At 40.5% G+C, this 14,975-nt stretch overlaps 1 protein-coding gene across 2 annotated transcripts in view; it reads left to right on the top strand.

Moving 5' to 3' along the window:
* The first annotated feature begins 408 nt into the window (after positions 1-408).
* Positions 409-14,975, top strand: part of SH3RF1 (SH3 domain containing ring finger 1) — an 83,970-nt gene continuing 69,403 nt past the window's right edge. The window contains exons 1-2 of one of the 2 annotated variants that reach the window (XM_071556221.1): positions 409-520; positions 1,795-2,283. In XM_071556221.1, coding sequence (XP_071412322.1) covers positions 1,897-2,283 — 387 coding nt within the window. In that variant the 5' untranslated portion in view covers positions 409-520; positions 1,795-1,896. Of the gene's footprint in view, positions 521-736; positions 823-1,794; positions 2,284-14,975 lie in introns of those variants that run through there. The other variant, XM_071556222.1, reaches the window with a different exon arrangement.

Raw genomic sequence — 14,975 nt, 5'->3', positions numbered from 1 at the left:
CGGCGACAGACCGATCGATCCATCGACCGATCCACCGCCCGCTCGCCCTGCCTCCCGCTCGTTCCTCCGCCTCCGCCTCCAGGCTGCGGGCGGCAGCCCCAGGTGCGCGGTCGGGCTGTCCCCAGGGCATGAGCCGGGTGGGGAGCGCCTCACGCCGCTGTCCCGGGAAGCCGCCCGTGCCCGTGCCCGTGCCCGTGCCCGTGCCCGTGCCCGTGCCCGTGCCCGGCCCCGCCCGCAGCACCTGGCGAGTGGGCAGGACGGGCAGCCCCCGGTCCCCGCCTGCGGGGGGCGGTGCCGCCGCCCGGGCCCCGCCGGGCCCGCCCTCGCTCCCTGCCCGCGGCCCCTCGGCGGGCGGTGCCGGGCGGGGCGGTGCCGGGCCGGGCCGCCCCTCGCGTCAGCGGCCCCTGCGCGGCGGGGCGGGGAGGGCACGGGAGTCTCGGCGCTGCCGCGGCGGGAGAGGCACCGGCGGGGCCGGCGGCGGCTCCGCACGGGAACAAAGCGGGGGCGGCGCGGCCACACGGTGAGAGCCGGGTGAGGGACGGGCAGGGGGCGGCGCTCGGGCTCCCCGGGGACCCCCCCGTAGTCCCCCGAGGGGCGGCTCGGCGCGGCCGAGGGGCCGTGGGCCCGACCCTCCCTGCGCCCGGGGCGGGGTGACAACGCCGTGTCCCCGCGCCCCGCCCGCACCCACTCGCCTCGTGTCCCCGACGGGACCCTGCGCGCCGCCTGTGGGTCCGCCCGCCTGCGGGTCGCTGCTCCCGGAGCGAGCGCGGAACGCGAAGCCGTGCACTGGGGAGGCGGTGCGGGCGCCGAGCCCGAGCGCAGGTAGGTGCGGGACGAGCCGCGGGAGCCGCTCCCGCCGGCGGCTGCGGGACTACGGGAGACGCTCAACTTCACCCGGTGCTGGACACTGCCGAGCCCAACGAGCCTTTTTCTGCCTGTGGAGCAGCCTGGTGTGACTTCCCGCAGAATGATTTTTTTTGGAGGGGGTGGTTCTGTAGCGGAGGGGGATTTGTTCCCCTCCCTTTTCCCAGCCCCTCGCTGCATGCTGGAGCTGCCGTGGCCGCTCGTCCCTGCCGCTGTGGCTGCATACGCAGCACCGTGTTGTCCTGGCGATATGGCAGTAGCACTTCCTGCTGTAAATCACTTCGCGATAGTTTTTGAAGGGCTGCTTTAAGGCGGCACTGTAATGAACCCTCTTGTCAGTGCCTGTGGTGAGCTTAGAACCTTGTGAGCTGGAGGCTGTGTTCAGGGCCCATCTGTGTAATGTTCTGCAGTACTTTTCACAGAAATGGAAGAAATGTAGTTCACTAGGGGCTTAGTTTCAGCATAAATGTAATTCCCCTTTCTACACCCTGTTGCTGTACACTTTCTGATTTTGGACACCGTTGTAATTACCTTTGCCATCTTGTGATAAAAAAAGGCTAATTTCAAACAAATGTTTAGAGAACCTTGTGCGTTAATCAAGAATTATGAAAAGTAAGCTTTATTATAATACTGTACTGGGAATAGCTCTTTGTTCTGGAATAACTGAAGAAAATAAAATCACTCAAGATTGAAATTGATGGGGACTTAGGTTTAAAAACCTTAGCTGTTAGCATTTGTTAAAATATTTTAAATGGATATATTAATGTAGATTGCTATTATTGCTGTTTTAATGTTTCTTTCCTTTATTGAAAATATCTACTGAATTAGTCTAGATCTCTTATTTTGCTTTTTGTATGAACATCTTCATATAAAATGGTATTGCTGACTCTTTTTCTGGCTTATTAATGCCTTTTTTCCCTTAAATTTTAGAGCATGGTCAGAAGAGGAATGGATGTAACATGATATCCTTGTAGTGCCCAAAACACACAAATTCTGCACAGATTTGTTTTTTCCTTAAGTAATACAAACAAAATGGATGAATCAGCTTTGCTGGACCTGTTGGAGTGTCCTGTTTGCTTAGAACGCCTTGATGCTTCTGCAAAAGTCTTGCCTTGCCAACACACGTTTTGTAAACGGTGTCTGCTGGGCATTGTGAGCTCTCGAAATGAGCTTCGATGTCCAGAGTGCAGGACTTTAGTGGACTGCAGCGTTGACGAACTCCCCAGTAATATTTTGCTTGTTAGACTACTGGATGGTATCAAACAGAGGCCTCGAAAACCCAGTGCTGGCAGTGGGACTGCCAGCACAAATGCTTTAAGGGTCCCCATCAGCACTGTAGCTAATTGCGGATCAAAGGACCTACAGAGCTCTCAAGCTGGACAGCAGCAAAGGGTGCAAGCACGGAGCCCTCCTGTAAGGGTAAGTACCATGTGGTGACAGCGTTTTGTTGAATTCCTCTCTTTTCCTGCAGCATTTCCAAACAGTTGGTGGCCTCTGCTTCAGGATAAGGGCATTGGTAGTTAATGTGGCAAAATAACGCATTTTTGAGAATTGCTGTAGATTTCAAGCAAAACACATCAGTGTTCCTATCAGTATTCGTTTACTGTTATCTAAGTAGCAGTAATAATACTTTCTTATTAAAGCTCAGTTTTTGAGGTAAGGGGAAGAAAAGCATCTCAGACCCTTGTCTATCCTATTAAAAGACAGTCACATAGAACAAGATAACTTATGTGGAAAGGTTGAATGATTAAGGATAAATATCTGAAGAAGAACATTTGAAATTGTTCTTAGTTTGTCAACTGCAAGATTAGAGGTTTCATTTTGGCTCATGCACTTTCTTACTATGGGTAAATTTCTTTTGAGATAGACATAACAAATGTTAAACACAAGCAGGCAAGTTATGCTGTTGAAGTTGGTAAAGACTTTGCCATTGGCTTCTAAGTAGCTACGTTTTTACTTCTTTTCCTTCAAAAAGAAATTTTTGAGTTGCTGCAGTCTGGTAAGTTATTTGCACTCTGTCCTCACCCCTCCTTTAATTAGTTTTTCCTCAAGGTATTGTTTTCTAAGGTATTTGGAAAGTCCTATGTACCATGATGAGAAGACATAGTTTTCCATCTAGAATTCAGTTTCTTCCTAAAAGCTATGCAGCTTGTAGACTCTGTCATACCTTATAATCAAGACTCAGTAGCCTCATTATGATTATTCTTTCTAAAGCCTGTGTCAGGAAATGTAATTTTATGAGATGACAGACCTTGTTCTGTTTTATCTAATGACAAAGCAGGACAGCCTCTGTGAAAGGTTTTGCTGCCCAGTTTGTGATGCCTGCATATTCAGAGTTCCTGTGTTTGAAGTTTTTGAATGGTTTACGTGGTTTCCATCCTGTGGAGTTTGTGATTTTAATGAAATGTCTTGAGGAGTTCCAAGGGGAGGGCTTGAATGTGCATTTGGCAGGACTAGTCTTTATTTTAAAGTGTAGCCTGAATTATTTAGTTTACTTACCCAGTGAAGGAAGCCTTACATTGATTTTTCTCAGTTGCACTTACATGATTGAAATATCTCTAAAAGATTTTAGATGCACCTCTTAACTTTGCATGAGGATTTAAAATAGTTGTTTTTTCCATTAGATGATATTATTTCCTCCTCTTTACTAGAGATCTCATTAGGTTCTGTACTTTAGAATATAGAAATGATAATTATCAACTCCTTCCAGTTAGTGAGTTTTGTTCTGTATATATTGAATGGTGAGGAGAGAAGGTGATCTGTGGGGTTTTTCTGTGGAAGGTTTGATTTTGTGGTTTTAGTGGGTTTTTTTCCCAGCAGGCATAAACCTTAAAAAGTTCTACAAAGAAGCATCATTAGTATCAAAACCAGTCTCATCTTCTCCAGAACTTTAAGGTATTTATCATGATACCTTGCATTTGTAGAAGCTCCTCAACTTCAAACAAAACTAAATACCCGTAAGACTTGTCTATATATTTTCAAGTCGACCTTTGTAAGTAACCAGGTAATTTCAGAGTCTGCAGTTCAACAGTGTATGTCAAGGGCTGCACCTCAGAGTTTCTCAAAGCCTTATTAGAAAAAATAACTTGAATATGGAATATTCTCTCTCTTTCTTTAATGTTCTATAAGATCCTGTTGTGCAACATTTGCATCTCCAGATGTTGTGCAGAGTAGAAAGTGATAACATATGGGAGGTTGCTTCAGTTTATTAGTTATGCTGTACTGTGTGCCATTAAAATTGTGACCATGTGCATTCCTTATGCGATTAACTGATCGTGTATATTGTTTTCAGCGTTTTACAGTAAGTCTTATTATATCTTTGTTTTTGGAATTTCATAGGCATTCTTGTGCTGCCTTTCCTTTGGGAGACAAGGAAAGATGATGATCTCATCTTTTGTCCACTTTGTCCAGAGCCTTTTTTACTAGGAAGGCAGTACTTTTAAGAACAGAAGCAGACTTTGATGGATAAGAAGGTGGAGATATGAACTACTTTTCCTTTTTCTGTGTGAAACATGTTTTTTAAAAAGTCCAGAAAGCAAAATGCCAATTTAATGGACAGTGTTGAAGTGAATTCCCTATTTGCTTTGCTAACATAAAGATGGTTGCAAATACAGTTCCTCTCTGGGAACTGAAGAGGAAAATCTGTTTCTAGATGAGTGGCAGAGTCAGATTTCCTAAACTAATTTTGCTGAAGGGGAACTAGTAAATGAAAGTTGCTGTTATGTTAAATGAAGTGAACATGGATGAAGGCTGTCAAGTCATAAACATTCTGCTTATACCCTGAAGTTACACTAAGCTCATAAATGCCCTTTCAGAGAATGCCATAATTTCAGAGAAGGTTAATACAGCATGTACTGCAGCATGATTTCCTGAGCTGTATCAATGCCTGGAGTGGCCAGCCCTGTTGCTGCACAGTATATTGCGTTCTCTGTATGTATGTGGTGACACATGGCAATAAACAAACAAATGGTTCCTTGAGTCTTAAAACTAATGAAGCTGTGTGGGTGGTGGGCACTAACAAATCTTGTTCCTTGTATCTCCCCCACTATAGTAACCCTGTTTCTCTCTGTAACCCTTATAAGTTTTTACTGCTTTAACAACTGCAATTTCTCCCTGCAAATTCTTAACCTATTTAATTTCCCTGCTGTTTTGATGTGTAAGGCCTTCTGTGCCTTTCCCTGGTACTGGTTGGACAAAGACAGCATCTTGCTGTATGTGATGGAAAGCTTGTATTTGCTGACTGCCCAGCACTTCTGTTCTGAGCAGCCAGCTTGCCTGAGAGAACAAATAAAGTAGTTGTGCTCATACTGCAGCTTACTCTCTGGTATGGATGCAAATTTAGTGCTTTTTTTCCTTTTTTTGAAGTGAAAACCTTCAGCTAACTTGACAGCTTAGAACAGCTGTAAGAATCATGGCGTGCTTTCATATCTGCTTGGGACTGGTCATAATGAGCAAGTTACTGAGGGCTGTTGAGGGACTGCATGATCATGAGCCTTACTTCCTTCAAAAGAGCACATGAAAATGTTAGGGTCCTTACTTTCAAGTTTATGCTCATGTTATTCATTTTGTCACTTTCACAAAGTGTGTCAAACAAGAATTATTTTAAGTTCCTTATGGCAGTTTTACAAGGGTATATTTAAATGTAGCTGTATGTATAAGTTGCTAGAAGTTGGAGAGCTGTTCTGATTTCTTTAGTAGATTTAAGATAATGCGCGTTTAACTTTTCCCTTGAATTTGTATTTGCCTAAGATATATGATTCTCGTAGTTTGTTTATAGTCCAAATTTCTGAAGTTAGGGCTGCCTTTTCAGCAGAACCTAGAGCAGAGTTTGTCTAGATAGTCTGAAATCTCATCACTGTTTGAAGTATTTTGTAATAAGGTTTTCAGCTGTTTTCTGGACTGAATGTAGGCAGGAAGAGCTAAGAGAAGGGTTCAAATGATCTCTGCTAACAAAAGAGAACCTTGAATAACTCAAAAGTTTGCCTTATCAAGAAATGTTACAGTGCAATGTGAAATTGCTAAAGCTTTTCCCTTTTGTGTTGTTTTTACTCGGGAAAACTGATAGAAACCTCTGGTGGTAACACTTTCGATGAAGTCTTCTTGAAATGACCTGGTAAAGAAACATTACAGGCTATTAGAAAATGGTCACTTAGGTGTTCAAGTGTTCAAGACCACACGTGTCTGATCCTCCCACATGTCAGTGATAAATTCTTTTAAACTGAGGAGAAAAGAAAAGGCCACAAACAGGAGATTGTTCATGGAGTTTCTGCTAATGCTTAGCAGTGATGCAGTGTCATGCAAACCCTCATGTCCATTCTCATGCTTGTGTACAGGAAAGCAACAGTAAAATTTTAAATTCCCACATCCATACGGCTGCTGCATGGGTCATTAGTGATCCAGCAGGTTTGTCTGGGAACTGATGAAGCAGTTTTAATACCAGAAGGGAAAATAAATGGAGCCAGATTTTCCTTTCCCAGCCAAGGTGTTTGACCTTGACACCCATCTTGGAGTAATAGGGACAATGGGTCAGCTTCTGGTCTGTGAAGACTTAGACAGGTCTGACTTCTCTGCTGGACTCACTGGACGATGCCAGCAATCAGTTTTCTTTTATCCTAACTACTCTGGAGAAGAGAGCTCAGGGTGGCAGATTGCACAGTTTGACTAGTTTGCGGGTTGCAAAATACTAATAGGAGCCAAAACAACTGCTGCTGTTTTAGATCTACTGAGATGTGACAGAACCTGAATATCAAAGGAAACTTCTTAGACTAGAAAAGAGCTGTGGGATTGAAAATGTGTGTTCATAGATCAATGACTGTATTAGGTAATTGTAAATAAATGCAGGGACTGCCAAGCATAGCAGCAGGTGTAGATCTGAATAGATGTTTAAATTGTCTCTGAACAAGAGTTAGTGGAGTAAAATAGTACAAAGAAATGTAATATCCAATATCTACTGGTCAAGGGCTTTTAGAGGAGGCTCCCATTGTCAGTAGGTCAGGTTGTAAAGTATACCATTTTAAGGGAAAAGGTAGTTGTAGAAACATGCAAGAAACAGTGGCTAATGTAGTTATTTTCATGATTGCTGTTTGTGATGGTAGGCTGGAGAGTCATTACTTGATGATACCTGATTTTGAGCTGACCTCAGCTAACCAAAGAGACATTTCATACCGTATGGTGTCATGTTCAATGTATAAAGCTGGGGGAAGAAGAAGGAAGTGAGGGAAGTTTCCAAGTAACATTTGAGAATCTGGAAATAGGCACCTATTCTTATTCTGGAGTGATCATTAGAAAATACTTCGTGAAGTCTTTGTAAGTCACATGTGCACAGTTTTGTTTCATCTTGCTGAAACACCTGCTGCTTTTATGTTTGCAATTGCTTGTACAATTCTAAGTACTTCTGTGTAACACTGTTGTATCGTATGTTAAATTAGGACAAATTTAATGGAGGTTATAAATACAAAAGGAAAGTAGACTGACTCTCATAGTGTTAATGTTTCCTTTCAGAGATAAGTAATTAGAGAGAGAGGGAGGATAAGTAAAAGGAAGAATTGTCACTGTATCCAAAGGCATTGGGCTAGGATTGAGAGCTTCCGGGCTCAGTTCCTGGCTTTGCCACAGACATCCTTTATGACCTTCCACAGAGTCACTCAAAGCTCTTTGTGCCTCTGTTTCCCATCTGCAGATATGACTGATAGTACTTTCTTTGTTTCACTTACTATTTGAACTGTATACTCTCCAGGGCAGAGATTGACTTTTTTAATTTTGGATATACCCATAGGGTGTTTTACAATGGTTCCACAGTCTCAGCTGAGGTCAGTAGATCCTGCTGTTAACTCTAAATGGTTGACTTCCACTTTACTGGAGCACTGTTTGTAATCCATTTCCTGTCCCAAAGATGGTGCAATGTCTAGTGTCACATTGTTAAGAGGATTTAATTTTGTTTGAGGATATTTAATAGGCAATCACTTGAATACCTCAGTACAGAAAAGCCAGACACTTAAAACATCTGTGAAAGCTGCTATTACACTCTTCAGCTATGGAAACCTGCATTTGATTGGCACACTGGTGTGTAGATTTGAGTATGTTTTAAAAAAAAATTAAGAGAGTATCTAATGTGAATTGTGTTGGTAGCACAGAAATACTTAGTTCCGTACTTTGAACCTGCCAATTAACATTAATCTGCTTGATAAAATAGCTGCCAAACAGGTGCGATTCCTTTATTTAGGAAACTAATTTATTTAGAAAGCAATTAGGTTTTGAAGTAAACTGATTTATAAATGAAAAAACAAGTCCGTATTATTTAATTGTGATGCTGAAATCCTTTTTAATTTTAAGATACTCTTTTGTGTATGTGTATGTATTACTGGGAGATACTGTTACATATTTGCTTTGTTTTCAGGCAGAAGAGACCCTGTCTTTAGTTCCCTTCATTTTCCAGTTTAATATTCCTCCATTTCTGTAGATGTGTTGAAAACCACCTATGTGAAATAAAATGGTGTCTTTTTTCTTCCACTTTAATGTGCCCAGTGAATTACAGGTTATTGCTCTACTCAGAAAGCTTTGATCATTCAGAAAATTTAAACTTCTGCATAAAAAGGAAGTCTCAAGCCCTTTCTTTTAATGAGCTTGTGAAGGGGAGCAGTTTTTTTTTTTTTTAAAGATAATAAAAATCCTTGAAATTTTTCTCTCATTACCACAGAAATTGTATGCCAATAAAATTGCTTTGCATCAGTATCCAGGCTCTGGTCAGAAAAGTCAGTCAGTAGTGCTGTGTTTCTGTATGCCCAGTGTCTGACATTCTGCAGTGGGTACCTCTTGTACAGTGGCTTAATAGGAGTCATGTATGGTATGAAGAGCTGAAGGGGCTGAGTGGATTGGGGTCAGCTAGAAATCCTTCATCTCCCTCTCCTTTGCCTGATTGAGCTAGTTTTGACATGGTACTTCAGTGTTTAGAGCGTGCATAGGGACTACAGAAAAGAGAAAGCCTGAAACTGCAGCTGTGATAATAAAACTGGAAACTTGTTCTGTTCAGTTGTTTGTCTTTCTTTTGGTGGACTTTCCCTTACAGTACATTTGGTCTGCTCCTTATGATATGCTTAACACCTTCCTTGGTCTTTTCTTTGGCTCCATTATTGTCCTTTATTCAAACGTTCTCCTGCCTCTGGTCTTACTTTAGTACTTCCAAGAAAAAGAAAACATATATTTTTCTTCCCTCTTGTGTCCAATTTGTCCTTGACTGTGTCAAACATAAGGAACATAAAATAAACAATAAGAAAAAAATTTCTTTTGAAGTATTGGGGCTAGACAGTGTTGTGGTATTTGTGACTAAAATCTGCCAAATGAATGAAGAACATAAAGTATAGGTTAATATTACTGTATTAGCCTTCTGGGATTTGAAAGTTTCTTTTTTCCTTTCTTATCCTTCAAATCAGTGCCTATCTGCACATCCTAGTGTGGGCAAGAGTGTATCTCAGTAATTAAAGCTGAAGTATCATCTGGTCAGCCCTGTTCATGCATACACCTCATTGCTGCTTTCACGAAGGAAAAGTGTGCATCTGTTAAACCTCATTTCCTGTAAGATGCCTCTGTGTTAGTAGACAGAAACTCATCTTGGAAAATCAGCAGTGGATTCTTGGGTCAGTTGAACTAGATCAAATTCTTTGCTTTGCTTTTCATAACTGCTAATCAGAGTTGTTTTAGAGAACAGGACTGAGAATAGCTGATTTGAGGTTAGCTGGGTTCATTTTAGGAAGCACATGGCCCTGAGGTGGGAGAGTTGCACGTCCAAGTGCTCTTTTCTGCACTTTTGTCTTTTTGCGTGTAAGGGGGGAGATGGCAGAACTGTCCTCTAACTATTCCACTGAACAGTGGGGCTCATCCTGGTTAGAGCCTTGCTGCACTGCTCATGTTTGAAGAACTGCTTTTACTTATTCCTTTCCCGTGGATGTTGCTGGGGCTGCCATGCAGTCTGGGGACAAAACCCCTTGCTGGTCAGGACAGAAGAGATTCGCTAAGTCTGTTTTCTCATCTGCATTCTCCAAAACATCAAGAAATCACTGGGACTCAGAAAGATGCTCTAAACATAAGGACAGTCATTCCAAAGAGAGAAACTTAGTTCAGTATTTTGAATTCTTTTGATATGGGATGCTTATGTGCATATCTTTAAAATGTCGTTCAATGTTTCCTGGAAACCTACAGTTTTGGATTCTCCAGGTGAAGAGAAAGTGCAACACAGAAATCAATGTTTCATTTACAGTCACTGTTGCCAAAGTGTCTCAGAATATGAGCCTGCTGGGTATGTGAAAGTCAACTGTAGTGCATATGAGCAATCCACCATTGAAATTATGTATCCCTGTACCCTTAGAAGCTTTGGACTGTCACACTCATTTTACATTTGTGCCTCCCAAGCATGTGAGTTATTGTCCAAAGTTAAGTTTTGTAGCATAACAGTATGAACACGTCAGAATTTGAAGTAATTTCTTGTCTAGGTCTTTTTTTTTCCTATCATATTTGGTTCTTGGTTAATCCCCTCTGCCCCCCTAGTATAAGCACGTAAATTCTCAAGTGTTAAAAAACTAAAACCTGTAAGAATGTGTCTGATCTCCTAAAATCGAGGACAAGATTTTCTTGTGTGCTTTCTCACACAGTTATTGTTTGAAATATTGCTGATATGCTTGGACTTCCACATCTAATTTTTTTAATATGGTGTAAATTTCTGCTTATTGTTTTGTTTCTTTGTTTTTAATTGAACTAAAAGCTCTGGCCTGGTGTTCTTTCTATCTTCCTAGATTTTTCAGTCAAAAATAGATTGTCAGGTTTTCTGTAAATCTGCGAAGTATAATAGCTGGGAAGTATGCTATTAATCATAAATCCATTTTGATGAAAGGTAAGCATGTCAGCGTTGCTTTAATATTAATACAGATATCATTCTCCTCCTCTCTGAAGTCAAGGACTGCTGTCAACGCTGCCCATACGATAAGCCTGGCATCAAGAGAGTGTCCTGTTGGACTTGATAACACCTGAAGCACTCCTCAGTGTTCCTTTATTAATGAAGCTGATTTTATTTCATGGCATTAGTGTTGCAGAGAGATGAGGTAACTGCTTTGCTGTTTTTTGTAAAGGAAAGATGTGAATATTACCTCGCTTGACTTCCTCTTCTCAGCACCTGATCTTTCAAAATATACATCTGCACTGAAAGCTTTTTAAAGAACTGAACCACTGTTATGTCTTGTGTGAACCACAATTCTACAAGACAAGCCTTTGAAAAGCTCTGGTTAAAGACAAAAATACTCGTTCCTACAGACTTTCATGCTGCTGAACTCAAGAAAAGGAATGTGATCTTACTTGCACAGAGGCAGTAGAAGATCAATACTGAATAATTTGAAACAAGTCTCTTCAATTGTTCTCTATTAATATGTCTATTGGGCTATAGTCTGCATTTTATTTATATAAAAAGAACTGGGGAAGAATGAAGCACTTCTGACATTAAGAAGTGTTAAGATGGAAAATAGTCAAAGATAATCAGATGACGATCTGAGTTGGCATATATAGGGCATAGCTGTTCTAGAAGCTTATTTGAAATAAAACCAGTAAAGATGAATTCACTGTACTGTGGTAATGTGCCCCTGAGTAGCGATGAAGCTTTTATTTTGAAGCTTAGAGCTTGCTAAAAGAAAATCTATGTCTCATGAACCTTCCCTTGTGTGTGCCAGTGCCCTACTATCTGACTGGTCTTTTTCATGAGCTAGATAAAGATCTAAGAGGAGACTCTTAAATCTTATCCACACTAGCAGACTTAAGCCATTTTCAAAAACTGTTTAATTTAACACAGTTTTAAATCCACAGCCTTATTAAGTTAACAAGCCCTCAGTCTTGCCACCAGGTTCTGTAATCCTCTTAGGTCTTGGGTCTAAGCAGAGCAGGGATTGTCAATAAGGAGATGAACAGATAGTCTTTCAGAAGACAGATCTTAAAGTTGAGCAATGCTGATCTGAATTTTCATTGAATATAAGATAACATTGCCACAGTACTTACAAATGTGGGGGAAAAGTTGCAATGTCTATTACTTTGTTTCAGGCCAAGAAGAGTGAATAAAGGATTTTTTAAAAAATGCATTAATTCCTCATTTGCAGACCAATAAAATGAGGTTAAATTTTAAATATAGACTGAGGAAGATAAAAATAACAGTTTGTTTCCTTGCCATTATGCATATGCAGATTAAAATCTTCTTGTGGTGTTTCACAAGCTATTTTTGAAAATCTTTCAGGCAGTTAGTAGTTTGTGGACCAGAATTTAAAGAACGTTAGTGCCGATAATGTGGCACTGGCCACCGCTGCATTCTGCATATTGCTTCTGTTCAATTTTGGCTCTTCTAATACTATTGAGCTTAAGCTGTGTCTGTCACCTGAGCAGAGTTCCTGAGGTAGTGGAGCTAAAGGAAGGAAAAAACCCCCACAGTTTGTAGTGGAAAAATTCAGCCTAACATGAAGATTTCCTGCCAGACATGTTCATCCAGCACCAGAGCAGGAGCAAAGAAAGTCAATCATAGAATCACTAATGTTGGAAAAGATCTCCAAGGTCAACTCCAACCTTTGACCAAATACCACCATGTCCACTAACCCATATCATGAGTGTCACATCCACTTGTGTTTTAGACACTGGTGATTACACCAGTTCCCTGGGAGCTTGTTCTGATGTAGGGTGCAAACCAGGTCCAGGAGATGGCAAAGGTGTCTTTGTTGGGAGACTTTGTTGGGTTTCTTTGTTGGGTGGCAGAAGAGCTGAGCACACAGCTAGCTGAGGCGTGAAAGGAATCACTTATTGAAAGGGTGGGAGATGGCCTCTGGGAGGACATGACTGAAAAGCAGAGAAATTTCAGTACTGCTGAGTGATAAAGAACCAAAAGGACAAAGCAATGAAGGGAGAAAGAGAGATAGTGGTGTTGAAAGAAAACAAACTATGGTAGTAGATTTGGAATGTAACAATATACTGATTAGATAAAATATGACAGAGGAAATGGGATCAAGCATGTGACTCTTGGCTCACTGGAACTGAATTACAGGTGAGAGGAAGGGCTGCAGGAACAAGTTGAAGAGCTTGATGTTTGAGGAAGGTTTTGGAGAGCATCAAAATAGAAAAGTTGATGTGAAGGAGTTGACTAGACAAGAGGTGAGAACAAAATATATGTGTGTTCACTCACGTGCCATCTACTTTCCTTCCTTATGTGTGCTATTGGAATTTTAAAATGTGTATTTTATTTTTCATTGTTTATTTTGATATAGTGTGCCATGTATTATGTGACATTTAGAACAGTTCAGTTCCAAAATAGTTGAAGAACTTCCATTCAGGACTGTGAGGATTATTTCTGGCATATCTCCCAAGCACTTTTAGATTCTTCACAGAATTCTAGAAATGTCGATTTCATTACTAATAATTATTGTTCTCATAGAACCAATAAAGCTACAAATTTTAATCTTTCATTCAATGAACTTAAAAAGAATATGGGAAAAGGTGGGTTAGTATCCTAGGAATTGTTTGGAAATCAAACAAGATTCTCAAAGAACGAAGAAAATATTAGGCGTAGTCTGTGACAGTTGTGATTTGATGGCATTTTCTTTCATCTTGCTTCCATGTTTCCCCAGTCTTCTGTGTATTCCTTCAGTTATTAACAGCTGAAAATAAGGATTTAAACATCCTACCGGCATTACAGGGCATGGTTGCCATCTATTCTTTGAATTCAGTCATGACAGATGAGAAGAGTGAATTTCGTGGTACACATTCTGCAAGCAAAACAACAGTATATTTTCAGTATTTCAGTCCATTGGAGCAGCTCACCTTTCTGTAATACCTTTAAATGGAGAACTATCTTTACAGAACTATGTTTTCAAAATACATAATTTTTGTTGGCTAAGGAATATCTGTGTTTATTTTTACTTTCACTAAGAAGTGGATTGTTTTTTCAGTGGAGAAATAGAATAGCTAGTGGGCTGTTTCTAGAAATGGATTCCCAAATTAGTTTGCAATTTCAATAAATGTTTTGTCTTCTCATACTGAAACCTATGAATGCAGAAAGGGGTCAAGGAAAGCTTATTTCTAACTTCATCTCCTATTGTGGCTTTATGCTCTTTACTCAGGAAATCATATTTTTTCAAATATTCAGTTCAGAATTTTGTTGCTTGTAACAGGAACTGATGTCGTTTATGTTTCCCTCTTTGTCTTTTATCACCATTAAATGGAACAGCATAAAAGAGGTCAAAATTTATTTTAAATGGCATAGAAGAGAAACTGGTTTTTCTATGCACCTTATACAAAAGTTGTGTGGTTTTATTTACTGAAATATATTAAAATATCAAATACCATGTCTTATGCAGTTAAATAGGGAATATTCATAATTGCATACATACTGATTTCTTATTTTTAATGTAATACTGTTGTTTAAAATTTTTTGAGTTTGCACTAAAGGAATCCAAGGAAAAAGAGGGTGGGAGTTAAACCAGGGCAACTGTCAGGAAGTGTTTGTGCCTTTTTTTTTCCTGCAGCAATCACAGAATTTTACATTAAAACCTCAAATGCCATTTTAAAAATATTCTCTGAGTAAAATTTTATGTAACATGGCATCCTTATTCCTTTTAGAGCTTTTGAAGTGTCTGCAGTTAGACTCTACCACACAATTCCTTATTTTCTCATGTTGATGGGAGTTACATGAGTTAATGAGCTAGATTGGTTGATGAAGTTTGTGCCTGTATTTCTCGGGTCTCGTAGGCTGTGGTTGTCTAGGTGGTTGTATATTTTTGTCTGGAATGTACGGCTCAATTCTCAAGTAAAGAGTTTATATTAGAAATGGTTAAAGAAGAAATAAAATTATTTTAGAGAAAATTTTGTACTTGCAGTCATGGAAGGATATGGATTTATAATATTCAGAGGTACAGTCCTTGGAAGAAATCTGTGTGTGGGAAATTTTTCCTCTTCTTACAAGGGAATTTCTTCACTTCCATAGTCAGATTGAAGCCCCGTTGCAGTAACCACACTGTAGTCTCACCTATAATAAATGGAAAGCAAAATACTGCAAATTGTGTGTTCCAAGCAAACCTTAAAGTAATTGCTTTCAGGAATTA

This window comes from Pithys albifrons, chromosome 5, assembly GCF_047495875.1.
Source record: "Pithys albifrons albifrons isolate INPA30051 chromosome 5, PitAlb_v1, whole genome shotgun sequence".
In the NCBI taxonomy this organism is placed as follows: domain Eukaryota; kingdom Metazoa; phylum Chordata; class Aves; order Passeriformes; family Thamnophilidae; genus Pithys; species Pithys albifrons.
Note: the sequence above shows the minus strand (reverse complement) of the source record. Positions and strands in the feature narration are given on the sequence as shown.